General features: G+C 43.4%; 1 protein-coding gene across 9 annotated transcripts in view; it reads left to right on the top strand.

The window, feature by feature from the left end:
• Fryl (FRY like transcription coactivator) overlaps positions 1 to 16,972 on the top strand; it is a 297,939-nt gene that overhangs the window by 245,754 nt on the left and 35,213 nt on the right. For all 9 annotated transcript variants that reach the window (XM_045130376.1, XM_045130379.1, XM_045130384.1 and 6 more), the window contains 5 exons: positions 2,895 to 3,065; positions 5,476 to 5,616; positions 10,633 to 10,830; positions 16,123 to 16,284; positions 16,436 to 16,510. In XM_045130376.1, the coding sequence (XP_044986311.1) occupies positions 2,895 to 3,065; positions 5,476 to 5,616; positions 10,633 to 10,830; positions 16,123 to 16,284; positions 16,436 to 16,510 (747 nt within the window). The remainder of the gene's footprint in view (positions 1 to 2,894; positions 3,066 to 5,475; positions 5,617 to 10,632; positions 10,831 to 16,122; positions 16,285 to 16,435; positions 16,511 to 16,972) is intronic.

Below are 16,972 nucleotides of genomic sequence, written 5' to 3' on the forward strand. Positions count from 1 at the left end.
CCCTGGCACACCCATTCATTCTCTCTCTCTCTCTCCTCTTTCTGCTTGCAAATAAATAAATAACACTTAAGAAAAAATAAATGATATGTCAAAGTTGTCTCTTATTCTTGATTTTCTTTAATAAGCACAGAATTTTGAGTATTGAGTGAAAAACTGATTATTTGAAATAAAATACTGCCTTTTAAAAATTATTTGCCTAAAAGAAACCAATATTGCATGTAGTACTTATACTAATAAGGCTTTAAAATAATGTAAAATGGCCTGGAGAGATGACTTAGCAATTAAGGTACCTCCCTACAAAGCCTAAGGACCAAGGTTCGCTTCTCCAGTGCCCATGTAAGCCAGATGCCCAAGGTAGTGCATGCTTCTGGAGTTCTACTGCAGTGGCTAGAGGCCTTGGTGCACCCATCCTCTCTGTCTCTCTCTCTCTTTCCTCACAAATAAACATACATATTCTTAACAAGTAAATAATTTTAAAATGTAATTATAAAGAAGAGATTCCTACTTTGAAAAAAAAAATTCACATCAAGCCTTGTGTGGTTAAGAAAGTGTTTGGCACCTGTTTCCTCCCTGTGGGGCAGCACACAATGCCTCCCTCACTGTGAGCTTTTAGCAACCTGCAGGAAATGAGTTAAATTGATTCCTTAATGTATTCTCATACTTACAAGTGTTGAGAGTAATTTTCTGTCATTATGTGCTTCCTCATTATGCAAATATCGCTGACTCTTCTGTTTGTGCCCACAGAGAAGACAGAATTTCAATCTGAGGCAAACTTAACAACAGGTTATTTTTCTTCATTATGGCAGAAATAGAATGCTACAAGTTTGTTCTGAAACATTCTCTTTGGATAGTATTTGAACCTGGTAATTCAAAAATTTCAAAATTGAATCTTGAGTCATTTGTATTTCCTTTTTTTTAAACATACATACATGTATATATATATATATATATATACATATATATATATATATATACACATACATATGTATATTTGTTGTTGTTGTTGTTGTTGTTGTTTATTTGAGAGAGGGAGAGAGAGAATGGGTACGCCAGAGCCTCCAGCCATTACAAACGAACTCCAGACACATGTGCCCCCTTGTGCATCTGGCTTATGTGGGTCCTGGAGAATCAAACCAGGATCCTTTAGCTTTGTATGCAAATGCCTTAACCGATAAGCCATCTCTCCAGCCCTCATTTGCTTTTTCATATAGTTGCAAGGTATATATCCCAAGGATTTTTCTCCTTTTTCAAAAATAGGTTTTTAAGCTGGGTGTGGTGGTGCACGCCTTTAATCCCAGCACTCAGGAGGCAGAGGTAGGAGGATCGCTGTGAGTTTGAGGCCACCCTGAGACTACATAATGAATTCCAGGTCAGCCTGAGCCAGTGATACCCTACCTCAAAAAACAAACAAAAAAAAAAGGTTTTTAAAAATCATTATTGCAAAAAATATGTATTCTTTAAGAATACAAGAATTCAGTAAGGCCAGAGATGGTGGGCATACACGTATTATCCCCAAATTTAGAAAGCTTGAGACAGGAGAATTGCAGATTCCCCACAAGCCTGGGCTTCCTAGTGAGACGGCCTCAGAAACAATCACATAAACAAAACTCAGTAAGAATCTTTTGTTAAGAAAATTTTATATTATGGGCTGGAGAAATGGCCTAGCAGCTAAGGCACTTGCCTACACAACCATAGGACCCAGGTTCTGTTCTCCAGAACCCACATAAGCCAGATGCACAAGGTAGCACACGCATCTCGAGTTCATTTGCAGCAGCTTGAGGTCCTAGCACACTGATCACTCTCTCTCCCTCTCCCTCTTTCTCTCAAATAAATAAAAGAAAAATTTATATTAAGTTTTACATAATTATTGCAAAGCTACAAAACTATACAATCTTTTACAATTATATGGTAGATTATTTTATGTTGACATAGAAATAAGAGACTACATAGTGAATTCCAGGTCAGCCTGAACTAGAGTGAAACCCTACCTCAAAAAACTAAACAAGGAGGGCTGGAGGGATGGCTTAGCAGTTAAAGAGTTTACCTGCCAAGCCAAAGGACCCAGGTTGATTCCCCAGGACCCATGTTAGCCAGATGCACAAGGGGGGGCACACATCTGGAGTTCATCTGCAGTGGCTGGAAGCCCTAATGCACCCATTCTCTCTCTTTCTCCCTCTTTTTTTTTTTTTTTTTTAAATAAAACTAAACAAGGAGCTGGGTGTGGTGGCACACACCTTTAATCCCAGCTCTTGGGAGGCAGAGGTAGTAGGATCACCATGAGTTCGAGACCACCCTGAGACTACATAGTGAATTCCAGTTCAGCCTGAGCTAGAGTGAGACCCTACCGCAAAAAACCAAAACAAGCAAACACACAAAAAACCAAGGGCTAGACAGATGGCTTAGTGGTTAAAGCACTTGCCTACAAAGCCTAGGAACCCAGGTTCTATTCCCCAGAACTCACCTAGGCTGGATACACAGGTGGTGCATACATCTGGAGTTCATTTGCAGTGGCTAGAGGCCCTGGCGCTCCCATTCTGTCTCCCTCTCTCAAATAAATAATTCCCCAGTACTCACACATGCACAAGGTGGCGCATGCATCTGGAGTTCCGACATCTGCCTCTCTCTCTCTTTCAAATAAATAACCTGTATAAAAACTATATTTAAAACTTGAATTACGTTAGAAATCATATTACAAATTTAATTATATTTAAAATCTAAAAGGATGAGCAATGCCTTGTTATTTTTCTTTTCCTTTTTTTCCCCTGCTGTCATGAATGAAATGCTGACACTTTAAACAAGCACCTACATCATTGCTTGAGATAAGGGTTTTCAGCATAACGCAGGGTCGAGGCTTGCACATTTGGGGGAATGAAAGAAGTGTGTGTGTTCTATAGGTCTGTGCCGAAGAAAAGTGCCCCACGCTCGTGAACCTGGCTCACATGATGAGTCTCTACAGCACGCACACGTACTCCAGGGACTGCTCCAGCTGGGTCAGCGTCGTGTGTCGATACCTGCATGACTCCTTCCCAGATGCCACCTTCAGCCTTGTGACTTACCTGGCAGAGGTAAATAGAGACTAGTGTTAACTGTTCTCTGGCAAAATCTTCCAGCAACTTTATTTCAAGAGGTGTCACTAACTGCTCTTCAAATGTTCTTTGTTTTTGATGCAAGGTCTCACTCTAGCCCAGGCTAACGTAAAACTTACTGTGTAGCCCAGGCTGCCTTCAAACTCATGGAAATCCTCCTGCATCAGCCTCCGCATGCTGGGATTAAAGGCGTGAGCCACCACACCTGCCTTCAAATTGTCTCTGAGAGTGTACCTAGATGACATCTTTTACTAGAGAAATACAGAAACAGTTCCTTTCGAGCCCAAAGAAATGCCTTTGGGATGAGCGCTCCTCCATTCCCAGTGTCTATTTCCTTAGTCAGTTGTCTTGACTGACCCAAAAGGGAATCCACAAACCTCCCCTTTACAGAAAATGCAAAATCTGGTTTTTTGTCTCTTTAAAATCAGTGATTGAAGGCCAGGTCCACACCTACCCTAGAAGGCTGAGGCAGGAGAATCAGTGCAGGCGTGAGGTGAGGCCAGCCTGGGCTGCAGACCGTGTCTGGGGACGGGAGAATTTGTTCTTGGTTTTCAAATGCTCTATGGAATAATAGTGTGGCATGCAAAGGCATTGCTGCTGGGTAAGTTTTTGTTTTGATGACCTATTTGCTTCTTAACCTAAGATACCATTTTGAGGGGCAAAAACATGGCATTATAAAACAGTATTCATAGGATTCATAAGAAGTGAGTATTTGTTAATGCATCTAAAGTAACTTCATGGGGCTGGAGAGATGGCTCGGAGGTTAAGGCACTTGCATGCAAAGCCTAAGGACCCCAGCTTGATTCCCAAGGTGGCTATGGTAGTTTGAATAGATGGTCCCCAATATATGCAGTGTTTTATTAGTATGTAGTTTGCATCTGCAGCCGCCTGGCTGGAGGAGGTGTCACTGCGTGGATCTTAGGGTCCAGCCCTAAGGTATGGGGTTTGAGATTCCAATCGAAAGATATGCAAAGTGCCCTACTTCCTCCTGGAGTTCTTGTGGTATGCTTTGGGCTTGGGGCTTCTCTCTCTCTCTCTGCTTGGCTCTTCTGCCATTATGGAACGTCCCCTGGATCTGTAAGCTTCAATCAATACCCCTTCCTCCATAACCATGCCTGGTCTGGATGTTCATCTCAGCGAGCCTGCGGCTGTCTGCCACAGTGGCACATGCGTCTGGAGCTCGTTTGCAGTGGCTTGAGGCTCTGGTGTTCCCATGCTCTCTCCCTCTCTCTCTTAAATAAAGTAACTTCGAGCCTAGAAAAGTAAATTACTCAGTAAATCCCACTAAGAGAACCTCAAAACGAAGGCATTCTGAGTCCGGAAAGCTGTTTGTCAGCTTACGTCAAGGTAATCACCTCCTTTAAGAAAACTGACTTATAAGCTTGAAAGTTATTCATAGCTGATTGAATGTTGCTCTTAACACCATTCAACTTGTGGGAGTCACTGAAGATGTACAGGACTGCTGTGCGTGGTCGTTTTGACAGCCGTGCGACCATCCATTTTCACTTTAAGAACACTGACAGGGTGATTGGTCTGCCTGACAGCATCTTACCTGGTTGCTAGGTTTTTCCTGTAACTATACCTTTAAGGTGAGCCAACATAAAACCAGGCTGAGCCACCTTAAAGAGCTTTGAATGTCAGCGCCTTGGTGCCAGGGCAAGGCTCACCATGGGGCAGTGCCTGCGCCCTGCAAAGGTCCACCAGGGGCTCTGAGGCCTGGAAGGGGCACGCTGTAGTGTATCACACACTGGCAACTGTAGAGAAGTCTTTTGTCCCAAATGTTAACCCATGTATTATCCTTATGTTACTGATCCTCACCTTGTCAGCATCAATAGTGTTAAAAATAGATACATGTGTTTATAGTGGCATCATTAACTTTGCAAACCCTGAGGTAGAAAAGTGTCGCAAAATAAGTTAGACTAAAATATAGACGTAAAAACCATAGCCAGGGGAGTTATGGTCTTTTGCAAGATTGTGTAGCTAGTAAATGGACCTTGTAAGGGCTTGTGGTCAATTCATTGGGGTTTTTATGCTGTTGTTGTTGTTGTTTTGGGTTTTTTTTTGTTTGTTTGTTTGTTTTGCTTGGTTTGGTTTTTGGTGATAGTGGCCTGGGAGTTTTTCCCTTAACCTAAAATAAAATAAAGGATATTTACTTAAATTAGTTGGTGAAATATAAAGCACCATTTAGATGCAAAATAATTACCCATCTCTCTTTCCTGAACCAAAGAAAGTTAATAATAATAGACACATCATTATTTCGCACCGTATTAGATTCCGGATTTCTGAACATAAAGTCATGAGTCAAACCTATTGTTTTCCAACATTGGAAGTGTAAATACTGGGCTTTTGTTCAACCTGATTAAAATGTGCTCTTCAATTTTACTCTCAGCTGTTGGAAAAAGGACTATCGAGTATGCAGCAGTCACTGCTGCAGATTATCTACAGTCTCTTGAGTCACGTTGACCTGTCTGCAGCCCCAGCCAAGCAGTTTAACCTGGAGATCATTAAGATCATTGGCAAATATGTGCAGGTGAGTGGCCACGTGTCTCTGTCCAGCTCAAACACAGAAGCGCCCTCCTGTCTGTCCAAAAGTGGGGAACACAAGTTGTGTTTTCAGGAATATTGGCCACGTGGAAACTGATCTGAATGTAAGTGACAAAAGGTGTAATCTGATGACCACGTGGGCAGGACACAAATGACTGGCAGTTACCAGTTCTGGAAATTGGCGCTGGGACTCATTTCTTCTGTGTGTTAGTATGATTTGACATGTTGGACAAATGCTACCTTTTTTTTTTTTTTTTTGATTTTTGGTTTTTGGAAGTAGGGTCTTGCTCTTAGATCAAGCTGACCTGGAATTCACTATGTGATCTAAGGGTGGCCTAGAACTCACAGTGATCCTCCTACTTCTGCCTCCCGAGTGCCGGGATTAAAGGCGTGCGCCCCCATACCCAGCTCTCAAATGCTTTTTGATATGGAAGACCACTTTAAGAATCTGTACTTTAGAGCTGGAGAAATGGCTCAGTGATTAAGGCACCTGACTGTGAAGCCTAAGGACCCAAGTTCTATTTCCACATAAACCAGATGCACAAGATGGCACATGCATCTGGAGTTTGTTTACAACGGCTGGAGGGCCTGGCGTGCCCATTGTCTCTCTTTGTCTGTTTCTCTCATTCTCTCTCCCTCAAATGAATAAGTAACTTTAAAAAAAAAAAAAAAGCCAGGTGTGGTGGCGCACGCCTTTAATCCCGGCACTTGGGAGGCAGAGGTAGGAGGATCACTATGAGTTCGAAGCCAGCCTGAAACTACATAGTTAATTCCAGGTCCACATAGGCTAGAGAGATTTTACCTCAAAAAAAAAGTATCTGTACCTCAGGCAACTCCCCAGGACCCAGGTAACCAGATGCACAAGGTGGCACATGTGTCTGGAGTTTGTTTGCAGTAGCTAAAGGCCCTGGTGCGCCCATTCTCTGTCTCTCTCTTTCTCTCTCTCTCTCTCTCTCTTTTATCTCTTATCTCTTTCTTCCTCTCTCATGTATGTTCTCTCACAAATAAATAATTTTAAAATTTTTTTTCAAATCTATACTTTAGAGAGTTGGTTTTTATACTGCAGAAAGTATTTAGAAGGTGGGGCTCAGAACTTTATTTAAATCTGAATGATGCCAAGGCAACTGGCACATCCTGAATTTCACCTTTGTATCCTGGGTGAGAAAAACAATAGCCAAGACCCAGTACAGCAAACTCCTTCAGAGCCCTCATAGGCGAATATTTTGTTTGTACAGCACTTAACATTTACTTTCCTAGAGCCACATTTTCAAAAGCAGATAGCTAGGGCTGGAGAGATGGCTTAGCAGTTAAGGCGCTTTCTTCAAAGCCAAAGGACCTCAGTTCGATTCCCCAATATCCACGTAAGCCAGATGCACAAGGTGGCGCATGCATCTGGAGTTATTTGCAGTGGCAGGAAGCCCTGGCATGCCCGTTCTCTCTCTCCCTCACTCTGCCTCTTTCCCTCTCTCAAATAAATAAATAAAAATAAAGTGTTGTTATTTTTTAAAAGCAGATAGCTCACAATGCATTTGTGGTCTAGTCCCACATCTGAAAGTAACCAAAACCTATGAAAATGTTTTCTGTCACTGGTATAGCTCGGTGGTACCATTCATGAGAGACCCTGCGCCAAGCTCAACCACCTCACCCACCCCCACCCCACCCCACATTCTTCAGTGATTCGGTTATGAAATCCAGGTAACTTTTTTTTTAGGTAGGGTCTCACTGTAGCCTAGAATTCACTAAGCAGTCTCAGGCTGGCCTCGAACTCAAGGCAGTCCTCCTACCTCTGCCTCCTGAGTGCTGTGTGTGCCACCATGCCCGGCTTAGATAACCGTTTATGTTCCCTTGAAAATCAGTCATTTAAAATATATCAAAGCAAGTTGGGCATGGCAGCACACGCCTTTAATTGCAACACTTGGGAGGCAGAGGTAGGAGGATTGCTATGGGTTTAAGGCCAGCCTGAGACTACAGAGTGAATTCCAGGTCAGCCTAGGCTAGAGTGAGACCCTATGTGGGGGAAAATATATATACATATAGATAGATAGATAGATAGATAGATAGATAGATAGATAGATAGATAGATAGATATTTCAAAGCATAAAATTATTGGTGGTCCAACATAATTTTTCTATCTCATCCCTTAATGACTACACCAAATAATTACATGTCTTTCAGAGCACAGTTACATATTATTTTTTGTGTTTTTCTAGGTAGGGTCTCAGTCTAGCTCAGGATGACCTGGAATTCACTATGTAGTCTTAGGGTGGCCTCGAACTCACGGTGATCCTCCTACCTCTGCCTCCTAAGTGCTGGGCTGAAGCACCACCATGCCCTGCCATATTATTCCTCTTGAAGCTTGAAGACATTGGGCTGAGGAGACAGGTCGATCAGCAAAGCGCTTGAAGACCTGCATTGAATCTCCAGAGCCCACGCGCAATGCCAGGTGTGCTGGCACTTCTCTGGGTTTGGGGACAGGAGGATCCTTAGGGCTCACTGTCTAGCCAGTCTAGGTAAGGCCAATGAGAGAGACCCTTTCTCAAAGCAGGTAGATGACATTTCTGAGAATGCCCAAGATCACGCTCTGGCCTCCACACACATGTGCACACTTATGTTTTAACAAAAAGCTTAAAGAGGTTAGCGCTCACTCAGTACTTAATTGCTGAATGTCACATACACACACACACACATACACAAAAAAAAAAAAAACCACCATGTGCCACACTTCATTCCTAAGTTGTGACCCACAGATAACATTTCTTTATTTAGAACCAGAGGCTCCCGTGCCCACGAAGCAAGCAGGTTGGTCATCAAAGAAAGCTGAGCTCTACAGCAAGTGAGGCGAACAGTCCCCTTGTGTCACAGCAGCTCTCCTCCGCTGCCCTGGCAGCTGTCATTCATGTTGGATGTAGGTCCAGGGTGGTCAGAGCCTTCACTTGTAAAGAGAACATAGAAAAGTGGGTCTTCGGGCTGGAGAGATGGCTTAGCGGTTAAGCGCTTGCCTGTGAAGCCTAAGGACCCCGGTTCGAGGCTCGCTTCCCCAGGTCCCACCTTAGCCAGATGCACAAGGGGGCGCACGCGTCTGGAGTTCGTTTGCAGAGGCTGGAAGCCCTGGCGCGCCCATTCTCTCTCTCCCTCTATCTGTCTTTCTCTCTGTGTCTGTCGCTCTCAAATAAATAAATTAAAAAAAAAAATTTTTTTTTAAAAAGTGGGTTTTCCTCCAAAACCTCATAGTGTTCAAGTGCTGACTCAGATCTCTCTGCGGATTTGCTTTCAAATCTAGTATGAAGTAAGATCATATTTAAATGAGTAATGACTTCTGCCTTATTTTTTTTAAAAAACAACATTTTGCACAATTGAACTCCTGATGATCTTGAACATTTAGAACACATCTACCAACATAATCTATAGAAAAAGAAGTTTTAGCTTTTTACATTACTCAAGCTTCTAATTATTTTTGCCAGGATGAAAAAAATGTTAATGATTTCTACTTTTTCCTATCTCTGTTGAATTAAAACTTTTTTTCATAATAAAATACTTAGCCACGCATGGTGGTGCATGCCTTTAATCCCAGCCCTTGGGAGGCAGAGGTAGGAGGATTGCTGTGAGTTCAAGGCCACCTTGATACTACATAATGAAATACTTAAAAATGTCCCATTATCATTAGGATATTTTGTTTTAAGTGTCTTTATAAGAAGACATTTGCTAAATTGGATAGCTAAGTTCATTTATTTTTACTTATATATTTTAATGGGGACAACCCTCTCCAATGTCAACTGTGAGAGAATATGCATGATGAAAGATTGAGCCAAACCATATTATTATTTTTTTTTTGCATCAGTTTTTCCTTTGTCGGGCTGAGGAGGTGGCTAAGCAGTAAAAGCACTTGCTTGTGCAGCCTGGGTTCACTTCCCCAGCCACCCACGTACAGCTGGATGAGCATGTTTGCAGTAGCAGGAGATACTGTGCACCCACAAATACGTGTGCATGCATATCAGTAGTTTGTTGTTGTTGTTTTTGGTTTTGGGTTTTTTTCGAGGAAGGGTCTCACTCTAGCCCAGGCTGACCTGGAATTCACTATGTAGTCTCAGGGTGGCCTCGAACTCACAGCGATCCTCCTACCTCTGCCTCCCGGGTGCTGGGATTAAAGGTGTGTGCCACCACACCTGGCTCATATCAGTAGTTTTTAAGGGGCTGGAGAGATGGCTTAGTGGTTAAGGCACTTGCTTGCAAAGCCAAAGGACCCAGGTTCAGTTCCCCAGTACCCACATAAAGCCAGATGTATAAGGTGGTGCATGCATCTAGAGTTCAGTTGCAGTGTCTGGAGGCGCTGGGATGTGCACTGTCTATCTTCCTCTTTCTCTCTCTCTTTTTCAAATAAATATTTTTAAAAGAAGGTAGTGAGGTTTTTACTAGATACCAGTTCTTCTCCATTTGTCTTATGAATCTTAAATTATGCTGGTTGGAATATACCAAACTAAGAAAGGCAGAAAACATAAGTCAAAAACCATAGCAGCGTAGAGGGAGAGTTATTTGCAAGGAGAGAGTGAGTGAAAGAGGGAGGATGGACACACCAGGGCTTCTTGCCACTTTAAACGAACTCCAGACGCATACGCCCCTGTGTGCATCTGCTTTATGTGGGTACTGGGGAGTAAAACCCAGGTGTCAGGTTTTTCAAGCAAGTGCCTTTAACCGCTGAGCCATCTCTCCAGCCCTCCAAATCACCTACGTTTCTGAAGTACTGAGAAAAAAGCAAGGCATATGTATTTACTCCATTCGGTAGCATTTTGGAGTATATGGTATATAATAACTCTAACTGAAAAATAGCTTGTGTTTTCTTTCCTTTTGGAACTCAGACCTTCAATGAAGGATCTCAAAGGAAAAAAAAACGTCATTTTGCAGATGTTTAAGCAAGTGTTATTTCATAGTATACAGTCTACACTAATTTTTGTTCAGAGCTGAGCGTGCATGCTTAACCTTATGTGTTCATGCTCTCCTCAACCAGAGTCCTTACTGGAGGGAAGCCCTCAACATCCTGAAGCTGGTGGTGTCTCGCTCTGCCAGTCTTGTTGTGCCCAGTGACGTCCCCAAGACCTACGGAGCAGATGTGGGTTCTCCTGAAATATCCTTCACGAAAATTTTTAACAATGTCTCCAAGGAGTTGCCTGGGAAGACGTTAGATTTTCATTTTGACATTTCAGAGGTAAGACTTGAGAATGCACGTGGATGCTCTGTTAGGGAGTCCAGCAGTCCTGAGTGGGGCTGGCGGGTGACATTGTGATGGATATGATAGAAGGTGGGGGGCGAGGTTAGGAGGAGGTAGATTCCTAGGAAGTGACAGTCTGAGGAAGTAGGCAGACAAGCATTTTGAGAGTTTAACTGGAAGTGAGAAGGTCTGTGGAAATACACTGTGTGGACCAAAGAGTGGTTTCAGGACGCAGGTAACATCTAAGCTGAATGTAGAAATCCAAGTGGCCCTAGATGGGTGGATTTAGGGTAGTTTGGTGAGAGGAGATTAAATCCAAGGGAAAGAGCTGGCGTGGACTGGCACGGCTTTGCCCGAAGCTGGAGCAGAGAGCAGAGGTGGGGGAGGTGAGCCTGCAGATGCAGCATGGAGCAACGGCTAGGCAAAGACAGTGGGCACTCGAAGAGTTTTTAGCTGGACTAGGAAATACCAAGACCTGCATTTTAGGAATATGACTGTAGCGGCAGGTTGGAAATTAGACAGGGAGAATGGAGAAAGGAATTGGTTAAGAATCTGATGAGGGCTGGAGAGATGGCTTAGTGGTTAAACACTTGCCTGTGAAGCCTAAGGACCCCGGTTCGAGGTTCAATTCCCCAGGTCCCACATTAGCCAGATGCACAAGGGGGCGCACACATCTGGAATTTGTCTGCAGTGCCTGGAGGCCCTGGCATGCCCATTCTCTCTCTCTCTCTCTCTCTCTCTCTCTGCCTCTTTCTAATGTAGCTTTCAAATAAGTAAATAAAAATAAACCAAAAAAAATGTAAAAAAAAAGAATCTGATGAAATCATTTGGGCAAAAAATAATAAGGCCTATCCCAAAATAGTAGCACAGAAAGAAGAAAAAGAAGAAGAAGGGGTATAAAGTGCTTGCCTGAGAAGCCTAAGGCTCCAGATTTGATTCCCCAGTATCCAAGTAAGCCAGATGCACATAGTGGCACATGCGTCTGGAGTTCGTTTGTAGTGACTAAAGGCTCGGGTCCGCCCATTTATTATCTTGCACATATGTATGTGTGTATGTGTGTATGTATGTATGATGGTTTACAAAAAGACCAATGAGAAGAGCTAAGTGGGAAAGAAGAAAATGCTACTGAGGAAAGGCATCCAGATTTGATGGTTAATCATCAGGAAGGAGTTCAGACTTGACCATGCTGACTCTGAAGTGACTGAGAAACATTGCCAATGGAGGTGCTTAGTGTGTGCATTTAGGTTTGGGGGTCAAAAGAGATCTTGAGGGCTGGAAGCATGGCTTGGTGGTTAAGGCACTTGCCTGCAAAGCCAAAGGACCCAGGACCCACATAAGCCAGATGCACAAGGTGGCACATGCTTCTGAAATTCATTTACAGCCGCTAAAGGCCCTGGCATGTCCATTCTCTCAATCTCTCTCTCTCTCTCTCTCTCTCTCTCTCTCTCTCTTTCTTTCAAATAAATAAAAAAAAATTTTAAAAACCTTAATTAAAAAAAGAGAGATCTTGAGCAGAAGTAACAATTAAAGGTGTTGTATAGATGGACAGCTCTGAAATAGTACAAAGAAAACTAAGATGAAACAAAGGCTAAAATAAGAATGAAATCTGACAAGCCAGCTATTAGTGCTACACAGGTTCAGGGCCCCAGAGCAGGAGACCTGGAGCCCGACCTTGTTGTATTAATACAGATCTTGCAGAAGAATGGAGGTCTTTGTTGAGAATGTCCACCTCTTTCCTTTAACATCTGAGCCCATTCTTAAGTTTTCTTGGCACCATTGAAAAGGACTTTTGAAAAACTAAAGGAGGAATTATTTTCAAGGACATTATTGAAAGATAAAGAAATAAAAAATGAAGTTCAAACTGCTTTTTAGGAATTAAAATTTTACAGGTTAAAATATTTTTATTGGTGGGCTGGAGGGATGGCTTAGTGGTTAAGCACTTACCTCTGAAGCCTAAGGACCCCAGTTCGAGGCCTTGATTCCCCAGGTTCCACATAAGCACAAGGAGCACATGCATCTGGAGTTCCTTTGCAGTGGCTGGAGGCCCTAATGCACCCATTCTCTATCTATATGCCTCTTTCTCTCTCTGTGTTGTTCTCAAACAAAAATAAACAAAAAAATTTTTAATATTTTTACTGATGTTTACTCTTGCATTTATTCAAAACATTTTCAGTTAGGTTTTAGATGCAAAATATATTCATTACTGTTTTTTAGTTAGTAATATCTGAAAATTTTTAAGATATGGTTGTAGCATGGGAAAATCATAAACTTGGCTTTCCTGTTTATTCTGAATCCATTGTGATTCTTTAGCTGAGTGACTTTGTTCCAAGCAGTCCTACAAATTCCCAAAATATTTCATAAGGCTAATTTCAATTTTTTTTCCAAAAGCTTCCTCAAAACCTGTTCTGCCTAGGTACTGGATGGATATCTGCTGAAGGTGTGGAGGGGATCAGGCATGGTCTAGGGGCACAGGTACAGTAGGTGAGGAGACATGCACATAAACTGGCCAGCAGGGGAAATACCAGGAGTAATTATGAAGGAGAAGGAGGGATGGGAGGAGGCCTCATTGGAAGTCTGGAATCACCATTAAAAGATGACTTGGCAGAGGCTGGGTGGCGCACGCTTTTAATCCCAGCACTCGAGAGGCAGAGGTAGGAGGATTCTCGAGAGTTTGAGGCCACCCTGAGACTACATAGTGATTTCCAGGTCAGCCTGGGCTAGAGCGAGACCCTACCTGGGGGGAAAAAAAAAAAAAACAGAAAATGACTTGGCAGGAGGTCTGGAGAGATGGCTTAGCAGTTAAGGCACTTGCCCGCAAAGCCTAAAGATCCAGGTTCATTCGAACCCCAGTACCCATATAAGCCAGATATACAAGGTGGCACATGCCTCAGGAGTTCATTTGCAGTGGCTAGAGGCACTGGGGAATGTGCCCATTCTCCCTCGCTCCCTCTCCCCCACCCCCCGCCACAAGTAAATAAAATAAAAAACACTATGCTGGAGAGATGGCTCAGCAGTTAAAGGCCCTTGCTTACAAAAGCCTGTTGGTCTGGGTTTAATTCCCCAATGTACATAAAAATAATGATAATTTTAAAAAACGACTAAGGTTTGCTTGATGGATATACCATATAAAGGAGCAACATATGTCAAAACGTGCATCCACAAAAGAGGGAGGTGGTGTATTTGGGGAACAATAGCGAGTGAGTCTCACTAGAAAGGGGCTCAGTAGGGAGTGGTGGCGGATGTGTCTAAGGCTTGCGGCTCACAAAGCAACCTGTGTGGCATGCAACTGAACTTGAAATTTATTCTCAAGTGCAAGTTCAAAACCCCTTCCAAAGTCTAATAAATAGGAGTTTTAGATCATCATAGAGTTTTTACTAACGTAAATTTTCCAAATATTACATGTCAGTTTTTTCCATGTATAAGAAGCCGCATAGAAATTTTCCTCTATAAAACTGTTACTTGACTTCAGTGTTTGCTAAAGCACATTTTCAAAACATACTTCACAATATGTATTGAAAAACACCCAAGGTCTGACAGGCTTTAAATCTGAGTGGTAAAATTACAGACTTCCTTAAGATATTTTCCCATTTTGTTTTTAGCCTTCTATAAGGAGGGTATATCTTGTTTGTTTTTATTTATTTGTTTGAGAGCGACACACACAGAGAGAGAAAGAGACAGAGAGAGAAAATGGGCACTCCAGGGCCTCTAGCCACTGAAAACGAACTCCAGACACATGCGCCCCCTTGTGCATCTGGCTAACATGGGTCCTGGGGAATTGAGCCTCAAATGGGGGTCCTTAGGCTTCACAGGAAGCAAGCACTTAACCGCTAAGCCATCTTTCCAGCCTGGGAGAATATATCTTGTAAGCATTCATGAGGAGGAAAGTTGGAGGTGATTTTGTTTTGTTTTGTTTTGTTTTGTTTGGCTTTTCGTGGTAGGATCTCCCTCTAGCCCAGGTTGACCTGGAAAATTCACTATATAGTCTCAGGGTAGCCTCAGACTCACAGTGATCCTCCTCCTCCCTCTGCCTCCTGAGTGCTGGGATTAAAGTCGTGCGCCACAGCACCCAGCTTGGAGGCTATGGTTTTTAAAGAAAGAAGGTTATACTTAAATTAGGAGTGAGCTGGGCATCATGGGGCACATCTTTAATCACAGCACTCCAGAGGCAGAGGTAGAAGATCACTGTGAGTTTGAGGCCAGCCTGGGACTACAGAGTGAGTTCCAGGTCAGCCTAGACTAGAGTGAGACCCTACCTCAAAAAAACCAAAACAATGGGCTGGAGAGATGACTTAGCAATTAAGGTGCTTGTCTGCAAAGCGAAAGGACCCAGGTTCAATTCCCCAGGACCCACGTAAGCCAACTACACAGGGGGCACATGCATCTGGAGTTTGTTTGCAGTGGCTGGAGGCCCTGGCACACCCATTCTCTCTCTCTCTCTCTCTCTCTCTCTCTCTCTCTCTCTCTCCCCCTGCCTATTTGTGTATCTCTCTCTCAAATAAATTAATTAAAAATAAGATACTTAAAAAAACTGAGCCAACTAAATTAGGGCTATGCTGTCTGATTATCTCAGAAACATAAAATTGTTATTTCTAATAAAGTCTCTTAAAAACTTGATGTCTGGGGCTGGAGAGATGGCTTAGCGGTTAAGCACTTGCCTGTGAAGCCTAAGGACCCCGGTTCGAGGCTCGGTTCCCCAGGTCCCACGTTAGCCAGATGCACAAGGGGGCGCACGCGTCTGGAATTCGTTTGCAGAGGCTGGAAGCCTTGGCGCGCCCATTCTCTCTCTCTCCCTCTATCTGTCTTTCTCTCTGTGTCTGTCGCTCTCAAATAAATAAATAAATAAAAATTAAAAAAAAAAACTTGATGTCTGGCTGTCTTGAGAGATGGCTTAGTGGTTAAGCACTTGCCTGTGAAGCCTAAGGACACCAGTTCGAGGCTCGATTCCCCAGGACCCACATTAGCCTAGATGCACAAGGGGGCGCACACATCTGGAGTTCATTGGCAGTGACTTGAGGCCCTGGCGCGCCCATTCTCTCTGTCTCTGTCTCTGTCTCTCTCTCTCTCTTTCACTCTCTGTCATTCTCAAATAAATGAATAAAATACTTTAAAAAAAAAAAAAACTTGATGTCATAGCCTCCCTTTCGTTTTTTGTTTGCTTGCTTTTAGGCTTTTTTTTTTTCTTTTTTTTTGGCTATTTGAAAAAAATGTCATGTTAGGTCTACTGTTAACCCTTCTAGGTTTCTTGAGCCTGAAGTGTTGAGTCAGCATTGGCATTTTGTTTCTGTGTAGACACCCATCATTGGAAATAAGTATGGGGGCCAGCACAGTGCGGCAGGAAGGAACGGGAAACCCAAAGTGATTGCTGTCACCCGAAGCACATCGTCCACGTCCTCCGGCTCCAATTCCAATGCCCTGGTTCCAGTCAGTTGGAAAAGACCACAGTTGTCACAGGTACATAGGGAACATCAACATGGGATGGAAGGATCAGTGCGTGCCTGCGTGTGTGTGTGTGTGTGTGTGTGTGTGTGTGTGTGTACTTGAGAACTTGTCTTATTTGGCCTGCGATGCTAACATTGGAATATTGGAAATTCTTTCTCTGCAGCGAAGAACGAGAGAAAAGTTGATGAACGTGCTCTCTCTCTGTGGGCCCGAGTCAGGCCTCCCGAAGAACCCATCTGTGAGTAGTCAAGAGCGCGTGCGTGAAGGTGTCCAGCCACGTGTTTCCCTGCAAGAATCGTCCTACCTTTTTTTTTTTTTAATTTTTTATTTATTTATTTGAGAGCGACAGACACAGAGAGAAAGACAGATAGAGGGAGAGAGAGAGAATGGGCGCGCCAGGGCTTCCAGCCTCTGCAAACGAACTCCAGACGCGTGCGCCCCCTTGTGCATCTGGCTAACGTGGGACCTGGGGAAGCGAGCCTCGAACCGGGGTCCTTGGGCTTCACGGGCAAGCACTTAACCGCTACGCCATCTCTCCAGCCCTCATCCTGCCTTTTTTAACCTAGTTGCGCTATTAGCTAAGACTGGTGGGGGGGGGGGGGACGGGGGGATCTTGGCTCGTGTTGGCAGCCATGCTGATTAGATACTCAGCTTGCTAGGCCTGAAGGCTGCATTTGACCTCCGAGCTGATTGAGGGGTG

The sequence above is a fragment of the Jaculus jaculus genome, chromosome 11 (genome assembly GCF_020740685.1).
Source record: "Jaculus jaculus isolate mJacJac1 chromosome 11, mJacJac1.mat.Y.cur, whole genome shotgun sequence".
Taxonomy (NCBI): domain Eukaryota; kingdom Metazoa; phylum Chordata; class Mammalia; order Rodentia; family Dipodidae; genus Jaculus; species Jaculus jaculus.